This window comes from Haemaphysalis longicornis, unplaced genomic scaffold, assembly GCF_048455015.1.
Source record: "Haemaphysalis longicornis isolate Haplotype H1 unplaced genomic scaffold, Haemaphysalis longicornis Haplotype H1 scaffold_7, whole genome shotgun sequence".
Taxonomy (NCBI): domain Eukaryota; kingdom Metazoa; phylum Arthropoda; class Arachnida; order Ixodida; family Ixodidae; genus Haemaphysalis; species Haemaphysalis longicornis.
The window spans coordinates 149730285-149745066 of record NW_027526422.1 but is presented as its reverse complement, the minus strand read 5'-3'; the positions used below and the strand labels follow the sequence as shown (position 1 = coordinate 149745066).

Sequence of the window (14782 nt, the reverse complement as noted above, 5' to 3'; positions counted from 1 at the left end):
CCACGAAAAAAATGGAGATTTTGTGGAAATAACCTGTATCCTACATTGAGACACACCCTTTGTGTCACATGAATGTTTTATACCTGATTTCAAGGATGTCTGGCTGGTTAACTGGACATTTCTTGAATAACAGCTGCGTAGTAAGGTTCCAAAAAGTTCCCCAAAGGCAACAAACTAACAAAAGTGTGAGCTTTCCGCTGCCGTAAAAATATCATACTTGACACAGATGACGTTGACCACCGCGACTAACGATTGCGCTAGTTAATTTAGTGGGCTCAAAACGCCTTTCAGGGCCCCTTTTAGAACACTAGCTAAACATAACTGATGTGGTCTAATCAGTCAGTGCCACTCCATACTTATAGACCATTCTAAAACACATTAGTGGGCGCAAATTTATCAAAACAAATTACACAGATGACGCGCGAAATCCCGAATAATGAAAACATTTAAAATGTGTGGAAGATATTGCATTTCTGTTTTGCAAGAACCTTCTTGAGTTTTATGGGCTCCCTGTTTCCAGCATGGACAATTCGACTCCGTGTTGTCCATATGACATGAGATCGATAGCTACTAAACTTGAAGCCATTCGCGGGGATCTTGGTCATATTATTGGAGCTCCTACTTACAACTGTACTTTCTTGCTGTATTATAAGGCCGCCTTACTAAGCTTACTCGAAGCCATGCGCTACGGCCCTCTGCAACAACGGGCGGCAGAGTCTAGAAAAAATACCGTGGGGCTGTCCCAGATGGCCATGGAATAATATTCCAGTGGCTTCCTAGTCACTGCGGAATAACCGGTGGCGTATTGGCGAATGATGCTGCCCATATAAGCAAAATGAGCAAGTGCTCTGTCCTGCTCCCGCTCTCTAGGACAGATGGCGCGAGTACCATGATTACCATGACCCGGTCAAAAATTCTAACAAGAGCGACTTGTTGAACAAATAGCAATCCTGTGGGGCCAACAACAAGTTCTACCGGTACTTTATCCGTTCAACAGCGTAGTGGGCCAAGAGGGAGTTGAACCTTGATAAAGTTAAATGGCTCGCCAACACGATTAGTGAACACCAACAGATGCGTTGTTGGGGTTTATCGGCACGACAACACAATCAGCCTCCACAAAGGTACATGCTTGTAGGTTGTTTTGTCGGGCAGGTAAGATTCTTTTGCTTTAAGAACAAGGTGACTGAAAGGGAATCACCGACAAACGTATGATGGCTGTTGGTACACTGTTTGATCAAATCACATGAATGCACTAACTAAAGCGGTTTTGTGCATTTTTCAGGTGTCTGTTTCTCTTGTGTTTCATAAATTCCAACATGCGCAACAAAAAACAAGAAAACCAGGAGTGGATGTATTCTTCCTATATCTTCAGTTACAAAAATGTATATAATTACCCGTAAGTGAGTATATTCGCTTTTAGTCGAACCAGGCGGTCTACCACTCTGCTACACCGCGCATATTTATCGTTTTTTGTAAATAAAGTGGGCGAAAATTAATACCAGTAATTCCATAACCAAAGGAAAGATATGCTAAACTCTGTCCGGCGTCCGCCGTCCCCTCGCAGATTTTTCGATCAAATAACCACTCTGCTGCGGTGAGCCCAGCGCAGCAGAACGCGTTTTTATCCAGTGTACCTAGTGTTTTATCGGCACTCATTCTGCCTTCCCCTCTCACGGGGAAAAAAGGAAAATAGGCACTATAGGGAGAGCATTGCTGCTGTAGGTATAATATGCGGAGAAACAACAGACCGTGCCCTTTGTGTGAAGTTGGAGCTCAATCTGGTTTTACGCACTAATATAATTTGTTTAGGTTTAAGAATTTAGTGATCGTGGAGATATTCCTCAAGTCTCTTTTTATTTGATTTCAGTGTCGTCGTCGGTACAGAAATCCAATAGGAAAGGGCATCTTTGTAATGGGGTGCCCACGGGCGCCCACGCATCGCGCTAGAAACGCCAATATTCTGCCTCAAATACAAACAACAACTTTTTACTTGGTGTGCTTTTTAAATTTTCTGTCGAATGTTCTGCCGCAGTTTATGACCCCATGATTCGGAATGGAACACACCAGACGTTTTGGATCCCCGTGTATGTGTATCCAGGAACGCCTTAGCGCCGTCTTCCGTGGGGGCTGTCTCGATCACAGTTTAATTTTTTGTGTTTGTGGTTGGAAGTGGCCTTGACGAAAGCCTACTTTTTCCTCATCCATCAGTATGGCCGGCTTTGCCCAATGCAACGCCTGGTGGAGCGAACAGGCATTACAGCGTGGGCTGTGTCGCTTCCCCAAATATTCATCGGCGAAAAGCGTGCTTGCAACCGAGCTCAGCCGATGAGACGATGGACCTATCAGAGTGGAGGCTATCTTAGGTCATCTGTCCCTACTATCGACTTCGCAAAAGGGGTCGAAAGCCCTTATACGTTTCCTGAAAGAGACCAGCTTACAAGAAAGCGTTTAAAACGCGAATAGAGTGCGCGCTTTCCCCTTTCTATCTCTTCCCTTTCGCGTGCTCTATCTTTATTTCCTGAACCCGACAACCCCAGTGCAGGATAGAAAATCTGTCTCTACACCTGGTTATCCTCCCAGCTTTTCCGTCCGTATTACTCCCCCTTTTTTTGGTTTATGTTGACATGCTAAAAGTCAGGTACAACTATCTGCGCCAACAGGAATTGTGGAGGAGTCCGCGAACTAGTAGAAAACTAGTAGAAAACGTACTGTAACATGATGAAGTGTAGTAGCATGAACCAGAAAGCATATTCCTCGGTGTGGACATGGCCGAAACTGCCGCCTTCGAAGCTGTTTTAACGTTCAACGAAGGCTGTGTGCTCCGCGTAAACGCCGTGAAGGAATTTGGCATGTCACAAGGGCTCAACATAGTGATGTGGTGGGGTCAGGTGGACTGTAGTGGACTGTACTTTGCCAAAAAAAAGACCGAAGATATCACCAAGAAATCTGTAAAACAAGAAGACAAGCAAAGAAGCGAAAAGCTGACTCCAGCAGTGACTATTTTGCTATTGGCTGTTTGAGAAATGTTTCAGTAGAACCTGTTTCTGAAAAAAATGAATTCAACGTGATTTCTTATCCTTGACCGTTAATATCTCGTATTTAATTTTCTGTGCATTTCCTTCGTTTATATAATATCTTGATAAGATAGAAGGTTGACTTTTAGCTATCACCAAGTGATTGCAGTGCACAGCATGTGAACTAGAATAGTACATACATACTAATTACTTATGTTTGCTGAACTGTTTCCTTCTGAAAAGCAACAAAAACGTGCTCTGTTAGTAAAAAAGTGTGTGACTGTTATCTTTCAAAAAGTATACTTAGTTCTAGCTCCACTGCAAGGTGCATAACATCGAATAAACTGAAAATAACCCGAATGCGCTATGTGCAGCAGTTGAGAAGAAATTGGGTCTTGAATTAGGCTCAAAATACAAAGAAGACATAGGGCAGACCCCGTGTGCTTAAAGATCTCTTGGTGGTTTGAATGAAGTCGGAGCCCTCCACCACGCCGCGCATGATAACGCAGCTGTAGCTCCGATGATTAAAGCCTTAAAATTGGAAACTATGTACCACACAATACGTAACCTTCACAGTTGTGTGCAATGACTGAAGGTAAAAACGAAACAAACAATCGTCACAATCGCAGGTTATTTTGTTACCCTTCTGCCGCTCAAGAATAGTGGTAGCCACCGTTTCAGTGCCATATTTTACTTGTTTTCGCTCCCGAAGCGCCGCCATAAGTTATCCCGGGGAAGCCAACACACGAATTAGTGCGAACCGAAGATTTATGAAGGTCTGCCTTGTTGTACGGCTCGGACTCAGACTAATCCTTAAATATAACTGAACTGGGGTGAATGAATCGTCTTTCTGCTATGTTCTTTTTATCCCTTTAGTCTTACATAAATAACGTAGCACTTCTTATCAGTGGTGCTGCTACAGATGTGCCGACACTTTTGATCATACGTGTGAGGCAGAGGGAGAGATGGAGGTCGCATGACATTAACACAAATGCAATTCTCATTGAGCCAGTACACTAATTAGTAGGCCTAGCTAGCTTCTGGCAACGTCACTTCCTACAGTCTCTGAAGAAGGGCCAGATGCACCAATAGGGGCCATACAACGGTTTCATCATTCCAATACTCACATACCCTTTCAGCACAGCGCTTCAAAACCCACCAGGTGCGTTTAATCAGGAAGAACGGGGCCAATTTTACAGAGTCTGCAGTAGCTTGCAGAACGTTTTACACTCTTCGACATCCCTGAACCCACCCCCGCGACGTAACAAAGATAGGCTCTGAGATTAATCCTGAGAGACGTATGGGGTTATAATTTTTATTCACAGCGAGCCAATTCTTTATCGTAACGTGCTGCGCCGCAGCTCATGCGCCGGTTATGACGTTTTATTGCAGATGGTTAGGTATGCAGATAAATATTGGAGTGAGATTCGAAATACAACTGGCTCCAATAGCTCGTTTTCCTGTTCTTTAGACATCTATATGTAACTTGTTTTTTAGAATCTGCAGCCAGGAGTCTGGGTACCGTTTCGCTTTTACAGATACACAACTCAGCTGCATACGGCGTCTCAAAGAGCGGGCTGGACCAGCTGACGCGGCACGCTGCTCTCGGTAAGATGTTGTGTATTTATGTTTTTTCTTTAGATTAACATGACTTCCTTCGTTTTATTGTAGTGGTCTGTAAAGTTACGATATTAAACTACACGATGTCGCACCAGTTCGCTCTTCCGGAGAACATGGAAAATGCGTGTTGTAAAGCAGAATATGAACAGATTTCATCCGCGTAAAAGGTTTGTGGGACCACCTATAGAACACGCGCGTGCAAGCAGGTACAAATGAAGAAGTCGTGTATGGAATGAGGGTAAACACAGATGTTGCACTTATGCCTTGAAAGGTGTCAGATCAAAACATGCGCGTGACGAATGAGTCATTAGATTAGATTAGATTAGCTTACTATTAGAGACATTAGCTTCATAGGCATTACTGAATTTCTTCAGCAGAAGTCACACCAAACATCCGCACAGCACGTGCTGGCAGTTATGGTTTTTCAAAATTTTCAGTCGTAAATCATGAGCTACGTACATGCGGAACATGCTCCCTTGTTGTGATAGGGCTTCATTTTAATCGGTAGGCTAGCATAAATGTTGTAGCAGCTATCCGAGTGTGGCGTGAACTGAAAAGGTCGTGGCAAGAATTACAAATACAACGTTAGCGCAGCGTAATTATTATAAGTTCACGACTACCTTAGTTCGTGTGGCATAAAAAAAAATTGTTTTCTCTTATTCTACCGTGCATTTCCTGTGATTTTATCAATCATGCATTCGCAACTCCTCGGCACCCACGACCTTATTTTCTTCTCGTTCAGTGTAGGAGCGACAAATTTGGGCACACGATGCTGCCTTGTTTGGTTTTATGTGCAGTGTGGAATATTGCGCGAAGAAATTGTACTCCACTATGAGGGAAATTCTAATTCATTTTTTGAGTTTGAGAAAAGTTTGTGGAAAACGTTAAAATTTTAAGAATTTTGTTTTTATTCAAAACGTACCTTTACGGGTTGCTTACTTGTAACGCAGAGGGGGCAATAGTTGTCATGTTCATCACCAAGCTACATAAGCTTCGGTGCTTTTTTTAGAGCGAAGCTTTCGTGGTGTCGCTGATTCCGGTGTCGTAACCGAAACGCACTTTCAGGAAGCCAACTTTGCACAATGGGAGGGAACATGATGACGATGAAACAAGGAAAAAAAAAAAAAACGCTTCGCATGGTCGGAATCGAACCTTTGTAGCTCGCTTTGTGAGGCCTACGTCTATCCGATTGCATCGTCATCATTTTTTCGCAATTGTACTGCGCCATCATCGCATTCGGGTCACTCAGCATTTCCTTTGAGTTTGTTGCACGGGCGTTGGCTTTGGACTTCAGCTGAGTAAATACCTGCCCCCTCTTCATTCACACAACACCACACCCTACACATTTAGCGCATTTTCCCTTCAAAGTTCAAATACTTTCCGTCTAACGGCGACGATGCTCTAACGATGGGTGTGTGTGTGTGTGTGTGGGGGGGGGGGGGGGGGGGGAAGGGGAGGGTCGCTCAGCTCCCTCATTTGGGATTCATTTGCTATCGCCTGAGTTTGGGCGTCGACTCGAAGGCAGCGCGCACTGTGGTAGTTTACGCCTGACATCTGACTCTCAGGCGGTGGTTTTCAGTTTGATCGTTAACGCTTCGACTTTGATTGCTGCTGCCTTGACCTTGGCCCTTCGCCTTTTGATTTTCGCAAGCAAAAAAGCTTCGCGTTTCAACCATCGTCGTCGTTGGACGGAGGGGATGCAAACGTTTTTTGTCTTCTTCATTGTATCTCGCTCGGTAGTAAGCAACGCCATTCGTGGAACGGATGGTCCCTAACAGACTACAAGTATCCCATTAAAAAAATGCGGGCGGGCAATCGGCTCCATTCGCGGCAAATGTCGCCGAAAGGTGACAGTGTTCGGCCCTCTCTGCCGGGTAACTACCCTTTGTCTACACGCTCACACATCTCACGCTCATCTCGTTCCCTCTCATTCCTCCTATGACGAAAAAAAGGAAGCTTGTTCAAGTAAATTAAGTTTCCTTGCATTGGAACTGCTGCATTTATTGTGACAGAGGACGTATTTCCTCAATGTTTAATCTGCTTGAAGGAGCCCGAAGTCCCCTTAGTGCTGTTATTTCGTCTTTCTTGGGCGGCGCTTTTGATGCGTAGTTTTTTTGCGCTCATGTTAAAACTACCACATGTATGTTAAATTGAAAGCGCTCTGGTGCTCTCGGTTGCGCAATTAGATTTTGCCTCGCATATGTTCGATGTTTACTTTGCCCTGAATAATGGGCTATGAGCCGTACCAGCAAGCTAGCGGCAATAGCTCAATCACATACGCCCAATTCTGCCTTTCGTGGCTACCGTCGTGGTCGTAACCACATGGCCAACTATCTGCGATTAAAAATTATTGTGCTAGCAGTTTTGACATCAAAAAGGCGAACCAATTTTTTTTAATTACCCAGTTTCTCATCAGGTTTCAAGTGCGACCAGCTGTGCTGAATAAACAAGTGCACTCGTTCGAATTTAGCAAACAAACACTTGGGTGTCAAGAGCGAAATATTGTAGGCAGTTTTCTGCGAGGGATTTATCGGTTTCCAAGCCGTCTTTCAGTGAGGTTGCGTATAAATGTTTTGTTGCCGAGCTGCTTGTGTCCCACACCCCACTTTGTGAACAAAATGACTTGTTTCCTTTGCAGAGAACGCGCCATACGGGGTACGCGTGAATTCCGTCAAGTAAGTTGATTATACGTACGGGAAAGAGAAAAACAACAGCCACAAAGGTTTGATATCAGCTTTTTGCCTGTCAGCACGTCGACGCTGGCAATGTGGGCGGCTAAGGAGACTGCGGTGGGCATTTTCGCCTTTCCTAAGAGCGAACTCTGGAGACTTGCTTACCCTCTGTTGTTTTTCATGGGCATTGTAGATCATATGCGATATAAAAATGTCGGGTAAATAAATGCAAGCTGCGCTAAATTAGGCATTTTTGTTAAAACTGTACAACATACGCGGCTAAAAGATATATTTTTTTATTGAATTCTAATCAGGTAACATACGCGTGCCAACAAACCAAAGAAATTACTAGAGAAGGTTGCATAATAGTTCCCAAACTTCTGAAACATCCATCCCAAAATTTTGCCAAGCATATGTTGCTGGAGTTAAATGAGCGGTGGATTCTTAACGCAAAATAATCACGAGAAGCGGAAGTTACCCTGCGCTCACGGCGCTTTCCCTCTTATAATACTTTATCGATTCACACAAATTTCACGAAACAAGGGCTTTCACACTCTTTAGGCTTAAGCTGTAAACGTGCAGTGACATTTTAGAGTGAAATAAATCTGGAAGCACCGCAATGTGAATGCAATTATTAGAAGTTTACATGAATTTCCTAGCAAACCTTGAGCCCAGGTTTGTTGAAATGTATTGACATTTTCTGTTTGTTGAAACGCTTCGACATCGAAACTTCCCCTCGCACAAGAAGAATGCATGGCCGAGAGGTGCGAATATGTTTTGGCTCAATGAGGGTCTTAATGCGCGCTAACGACTCAACACGAAGGTGTTTGAATTTGCCTCTTTTCAAAAACAGCTGCTTTGTTTTCGGGAATTGAAGCGGTGAACTCTCCCTCAGCAGCGCTTTTGCTTAGCTACTGAGGGTAAAGCTAAACATTACGGAAGGGCATTTTGTTTCGCTGAGGGCGCGGATTTGCCTTAAAGAACCGTAGACATTGTGCCACATGTATGCGCCCGTAAAGTGTACTCTGCGATTTGAAGGTCTTGGAAGAATAACATTCGAAGAAGTCAAGAGTATTGTTGCACTTTTTATTCGCAGTCCTGCAGTCATCAAGACGACTCAAGGTAAACCACATGGGTACACTGACGAGGACTATTTTAAGGTGGGTGATCTAGGCATTTCTCTTATAAGAAACGTGACCTATCCCACGCATACGCGGGAATACACGTACGGCGAAGCGTCCAATGATGTTTAAATCGTCGTTAACGTCAGTGTTCTGCACTGCACAATGGAGGGCAAGTTACGGCCATTAAAATGAGTTTGCACAGGAGTCGTGGCATGACGCGGTTGGGACGAAAGTGTGCGGGGCATATTTGTTCCTCTTGTCGCTTCGGGTTGCCGTTCTTACGACGCTCGTCGTGTTTAATTGCCGACACTCGCCGTTGCCTTGACTCGCGTGTTCGAAAAATCTTGCGCAGCATACATTCGTTGGCTGCGCAACGTTTTGCTGCATAATAAAGGCGTTCCTTTTCTGGGTGACGCTTCTTTTTGGTCTGCATGCCTCGGAGACTGCATGAATGTTTCCGAGCCTTTTTTCCGGCTGCTGTCTATGTGATCCTTCTGCGTACATGGCCAGCACGCTCCTCGGATGGCAGCTCGAAGCATCATGGCACCAAATGTTCCGCGGTTCAAAGCAGCGGAGACTTTGCAAGGAACCCAGTGGTAGGGTGTCTGGATTCTCCTCTTGGAGACGGAATGGGGGGAGGTGGTGCGAGAATTGCTATCCCTTTCGGTACGCCTCCGACGTGGAAATCGACGCCTGCAGCGGGTTTCTTGCCTAATACGCAATTTAAAGAGTTCAGATTAAAAAAAAAATCTCGGGGCACTAAAGTCTGCTCAGGGTCTTTGAGGACGAAAGCCTGGCAATACTTACAACTTAGTTGCGGACACACCGCAGTTGCATCGCTTTCTTCCCTTTTTTATTTTTGCACGCGAATCACGACAGTTGGCTTTTTTGGTGCAACCAGGTGAATGTGTCTTTCATCGCTTTCGTTTCTCCGTATGACGGGAAGAATTGCGTCACCAAGAAGACTGGAACGTCCAATAGCTTCCCTAGACTAGGGTTTTGCGGGGTTGGTGTGCGCCTGTTCCACTCTCGTGCTATCACGTCCACGTGTCACTCGGAACGCAATATTGACAACGGAGCTATTTAATGTAGAGTTCTGTCTTTGCGGGTCGCTAACAGAGCTTGTAACAACGACCCGCACGAGCTTGTACATTGCCCTTTGTGAACTGTGAAAGATATAATTAAGGTGCCTTAAAGGAGCCATCAATACAAAAGAAAAGTTTGTTTTATTCAAAATATTTCGTGTTTTATAGTGCCCCCAGCGCTTGTCCGGATACAAACGATCCTTTATTCACTGAGAAATCAATCAAGTTAAGTTAAAACTTCGATTTTACCGCTTAATCGTGTGTTTTCGTGGTCTGCAATGACATCACAGGAACTGACTGCTCGGCAGCCGATGGTGCCTTAATTCACGCACCGCCGTTCATGGCGGAGATACGTATACGTTGGCGCCGCCATTTTGGGTCACTCGCTCACCGCCGAAGAAAGTCATTGTATCAAAACCACGCTAAAATTATCGCCGGAACGCGGTTTACTGGCGAAGTTTGAATCATCTTATCTGTTTCGCGTTGCTGGGTCTAGTGGGAAACGAAAAGACCAAGGCGTTGAGCACGTTGACCCAATTGCGGTGGCACGGGACCGTTCAAAGGGTGTCTCCCCCCTGTACGGCGGCGCTGGCATCGAGGTACCCTACAGCGGCGTTCGCGAGTTTGTTTACGTTGCTGAACTTGATGGCGACACTACACGGTGGTAAGCCGTTTTCTGCCTTTGGTTTGTTTTTGACCGTATTTAAACCTGGCTTGCCTTTCTTCTGGGAGAAAATCGTTTCGTGAAACGTAGTGCTCGCTCCACAAATCTGGTCACGTAAGACACTGTTGCTTGCGTCAATCGGCCAGTGTCGTCTGAGACAACCCCAAAGCCCCGCAGTGCTGTGCAGCTAAACCAAGCATAGTGCGCGCAACACCAATAGCAGTACGCTTCAGTACTTATATGTTTACATGTGCTTTCGTAACTTCCACTGTTTGTCCCACCATTCTTATTGCTTTAAAAAGAAGGTGCCCTAAATTTAAGCACTAATAGCTCGTTATGCAAGCTTATGGGCTCAGCCTAATTTGCGTTTGCTTTCGCCGGCCTCCACCAATTGCAGAGCAGGCTGGTATGACATCATAGGTTCTGTTGCGGGAAATGAGCGAGTGGGTCGCATGGCCATTCTCTTTTTTCTAATTATAGAGCTTATTTGAGCGAAGTTGACGTTAGAACTGGCATCAGTAAAATTATAACGAGGCCGTATTTTCAATGAACCAAACTTGTGTTTAGTCTTCATGGCTCCTTTACTGGGAACATGTCTTTTAGGTAGACATTCCTGTAGACAAATGCATGATGTGGTGTAACAACATATCATTTACCATATTATTTTCACACACTTTCACGGCGCTCCATTACGTTATTTCATTGGCCTCGCCAAGTGAATTGAGTATTTTCTATGGAGACTGCTGAGTAACTATTGAGACGATTATGGTAGAACTTGTGAAACCGATCTGTCGGAGCGGTGTAGCCTAGCCCGCGTTCCATTTGTTACGCAGAGCTTTCGCACTCGTCCTTTCTCTGCAGACGTTGGAGGAGCGCACCAAAGGTGCACACGCCATGGGCCGCATTGGAAGGCCGGAGGAAGTGGCACGCTGCATTGCCTTTCTGGCTTCGGACTACGCGTCCTTCGTCACCGGCGTCACCATGCCTGTGGACGGGGGTCTGCTTCTCCAATCCGTCCTCTGGCGAGAATAGTGGGGCAGATGCTTCAGATCGCCTGCCATGGCGACTACACTCCAAGGCCGCAATGTGAAGACGTACTTGCTGGCTTTGTAATGTTCATGAGAAGCACACCTTCATTACAGGTCAACACGATGTGAACTTGCGTTGAGTTCTGAAGCGTACCCCACGAGTAAGAAAACGTACTTGTGCATAGGTTATTTCATTTGTGAATATGAATTTGTAAACTTCGGTTCTGAGTTAGTCAATGTCAATTATAACATTGTTACCTATTCGAATCGGTTATTAATTGATGGTACCATTCTTGGAAATTTGTTATTGACGCAAGGCATGTTCGTCTTCACTCGTCACAATTGAATTTCATCTGCCTGTTACGATGGACCCGACACTACCGTTTCGCTATGGGTCCAGTACAGATGAATGTATTGTGCGTCCTTTATGAATAAACCATTCATGAACCTACTAAAAGGCGTATGTTCTGAAACATGAAAGTGGCGAAGTATAGCTGGGGAGCAAACGTGCCTAGCTTGTCGAGATAGGCTCTCCCAAAACAGTTAAACCAGCAAACCCCTCTGCTCGTATAGCAATCAGTGTTCATCTGAGGCCTTCCTGCTTAACTACTCTCTTCTGGAAAATAGAAATGGTGTCGTGTAGTGGCACAGCCACATGCCAAACACACAATACGTGCGAAGCACGGTTACCTGGGAATTTAGAGGAGCAACACGAGCCCTTTACTATGGTTCATAGGATTCCCATTACACTTACGTCAACGCATCGCATCGAACAGACCAAAAGAGAAATAAAAGCAAACGTTTCATACGAGCGGCGTAATTCATACGAGTGGCGTAATGTGTAGCAAACAGCAGCTACGTTAGGGTGTCGCAACAAAGTCAAGACGAAGAGCACCCGGCCTGATCCGAAAAACTATACAGCACGAGCAGGTGACCGAAGTTGTGTACCGATATTCTGTCATGGTGATACGCAAACAATTAGGGAGGACAAGGACGGTTTATTCAGACTACATGACTAAGCATAATCGAAAAGAGCACAGTGCAAGCCCAAAGATGGATGAATGCAACCGAGAAAGCAATTGCGCGCACCCACTCTGAGGGATTGACCAGGTGAGACTGGGATATTAGTGTGGAAGCAGGTTAAGAGTTAAAACTAAGTGGAAAATCGAGCTGACAAGAAGGTGGTAAAATTGATGTTACCAATGTTGAGAACCAAAAAAATGATACCATTTTGTTAAGAGGGAGGCAAAATTGATGTTACCAATATTGGGAACCAAAAAAAATTATAACATTGATGTAAAAATATATACTTCGCGTACCCGAAAAAAGAAAGTACGTGGCGGGATGTGGTAACAGGGTAAACGACCTGTTTCGGAAATGAAAGCGTGAAGAACTGTTGGAAGAAATCTCACCCGGATACCCCGAATACAGTACAGTAAATAAGAAACATATGAGGAAAGACCCAGGCGATGGAGGGGAATCTCCAGGTATAGATTTCGCAGAGAGGAGAAACCGGCAAGACAACAGGAAATGGCCAAATGATACCTCCTCTTCACAAAAACCGCACAGGCCAGCAGGTGCTACGCGTGTACGATGAAGGGGGGTTAAAGAGCACTTCCGTTTTCATGTACCCACCCGAAATGTTCGGCGGAAGATTTGACAATGGGCAAATAGCCAGTACAATTTCCTGTAACCCAAAAATATTAGTGTTACTTCGTGACTCGTCCCTTCCGCAGATGAAACGCACAGGAAGAGTCACGCAGTAGGACATGAGTAGAAAGTCTTTAATTGTGCAACATGCAGATGTTGAGTCATACTTGCCCGGCAATAATTCGCTGTGAGAAGTCAGATTACGCACATCACATCACTTACATAATTTACGACGGCAAATGGGCCTTAATTAAGCGGCAAAAACTTACAAGACAGGGCAAGTTCTTTAGCGACTTATACAACCAGACCACATCCCCCTTACAGCATGGTACACGGGGGGGGGGGGGGGGAGGAAACGTCGTAAGTTTGCTTATAACGGCGCTGTGATAACTCAGTACGTAGGCAGTGTTACATGCTTGAAGGCGTACAGGCACCGACCGCCGTCATGTCGTGGTAGCGTGGCGGGCGAGCGGGTTGCAGGTGAGTTGAAGACGCCGAGCCAGGAGCCAAAATTACCCTGTCTGATGTAAGTCGAGTAAGGAACAGCGATGATACTGGAAGCAGCACACTAGCGTGCTTAAAACATGACAAATGAAACAGGGAAAGAAGCGTTCTTCGCAAAGGGCCAGGACGCGCTGTCCTGGCTCGCTGAAGGGCGATAAAAAATACGCATAATTCCCAACCATCAACACGCGTTCCTCGTATTGCCCTTGGCACCAAAAGTAGAAATGCACAATACACCATCTCTAGATTCTGTGTCGCAGTGCCCAGAAGCCGGTGCACGCTGTAGAGGAAGGGAAATGGGGTGTCCAGAGGGCGGGCATTGGTTGCAGAAGGCTTGCTCGAAAAATTCTCGGCTGAGCCATTTCGAACCGGATAACGCAAAAGCTGCCCCTAACACACCGGCCTGAGTGGCGCACGGTCGCCAGTCCGCAGCTTGTCAATACAGGTTGGACGCGCTAATTTCCCTGCCAAACATGAAACGTACCAGCAATGTAAAAGAGAACTGGCCTATAACACGTGCTCAGGGTGAAGGCGAAGAACTCCGCGCTGAATCGCAACAGCCTTATTAGAGGCAAAGCACAGGGGTGCGGGAACTGGTATCTATTGCGGAACGAGAAGGTCGGGATTGCGCTCAAAGCAGTCTGTGGAGTGCGTGCGCACACGAGGTCGAAGGGACTGTAGCCGGTTGTCCAGGACAGCCTTGTAGGCTAGCTTTTATAACGGGTTCCAGGGTCGAATCAAACGCACTTCGAAGGTATTGTGAGCAGCGTGTATCGCTTGCGTACACGTCCATTTTTGTGCTAGCTTTGCGGTGAAGCATTCCTAATCTGAGAGGTATTCAGATTCGCGTTTACGCTTCAAGGACTTCCGCATTAAACTGGCGGCTACTAACGTGTGGAGCACAATGCCGAAGAGCAAGAAAATCCAGCCGGAACTATGCAACAGAGGCTGTTGAAGCCGTCATTGCGGCTGCGGTTGCGGCTTGACTTGCGGCTTGCGGCTTGTCAGGCGACATTCGTTGAAGTGGGTCAACCACACTGACTTCAACGTGCTAAAAAGGAGCTGCAGGCGGCTGAACAGGCTGGAGCATTGTTTCTAAAAAATATGCTGTACAGGAAGCGTAGGCCATCACCGTGACAATTATGAGAAGAGATTAGCTGTTTGGTTTGCTTCGTAATTGCCTTGCCTTGTAACGCTTTAAATATAGCCGCGTTGCCAAAGACAACGCAGGTTTCGAGGAACAAAGTTTATTGGAACGAACTTGTGCTCCGCTAAAACTTCTGCAACATTTTTACATTGAAAATAAAGGCAATCTGGCAGGGATTCCTGAAATATTCGTAACTTTGAGGTATTCGTTAATGTGGGATTCGTAGTTACGAGATTTTACAGTAACTCAAATGTATGCACCCTGGCCGGAAACC

General features: G+C 45.6%; 1 protein-coding gene across 1 annotated transcript in view; it reads left to right on the top strand.

Moving 5' to 3' along the window:
- The window catches only part of LOC144147125 (putative oxidoreductase TM_0325), a 32906-nt gene extending 21242 nt beyond the window's left edge, over nt 1-11664 (top strand). Inside the window, exons 6-9 of the mRNA XM_077679198.1 lie at nt 4553-4622; nt 7273-7309; nt 8403-8466; nt 11041-11664. Coding sequence (XP_077535324.1) covers nt 4553-4622; nt 7273-7309; nt 8403-8466; nt 11041-11211 — 342 coding nt within the window. The 3' untranslated portion in view covers nt 11212-11664. The remainder of the gene's footprint in view (nt 1-4552; nt 4623-7272; nt 7310-8402; nt 8467-11040) is intronic.
- Nucleotides 11665-14782: the final 3118 nt, after the last annotated feature.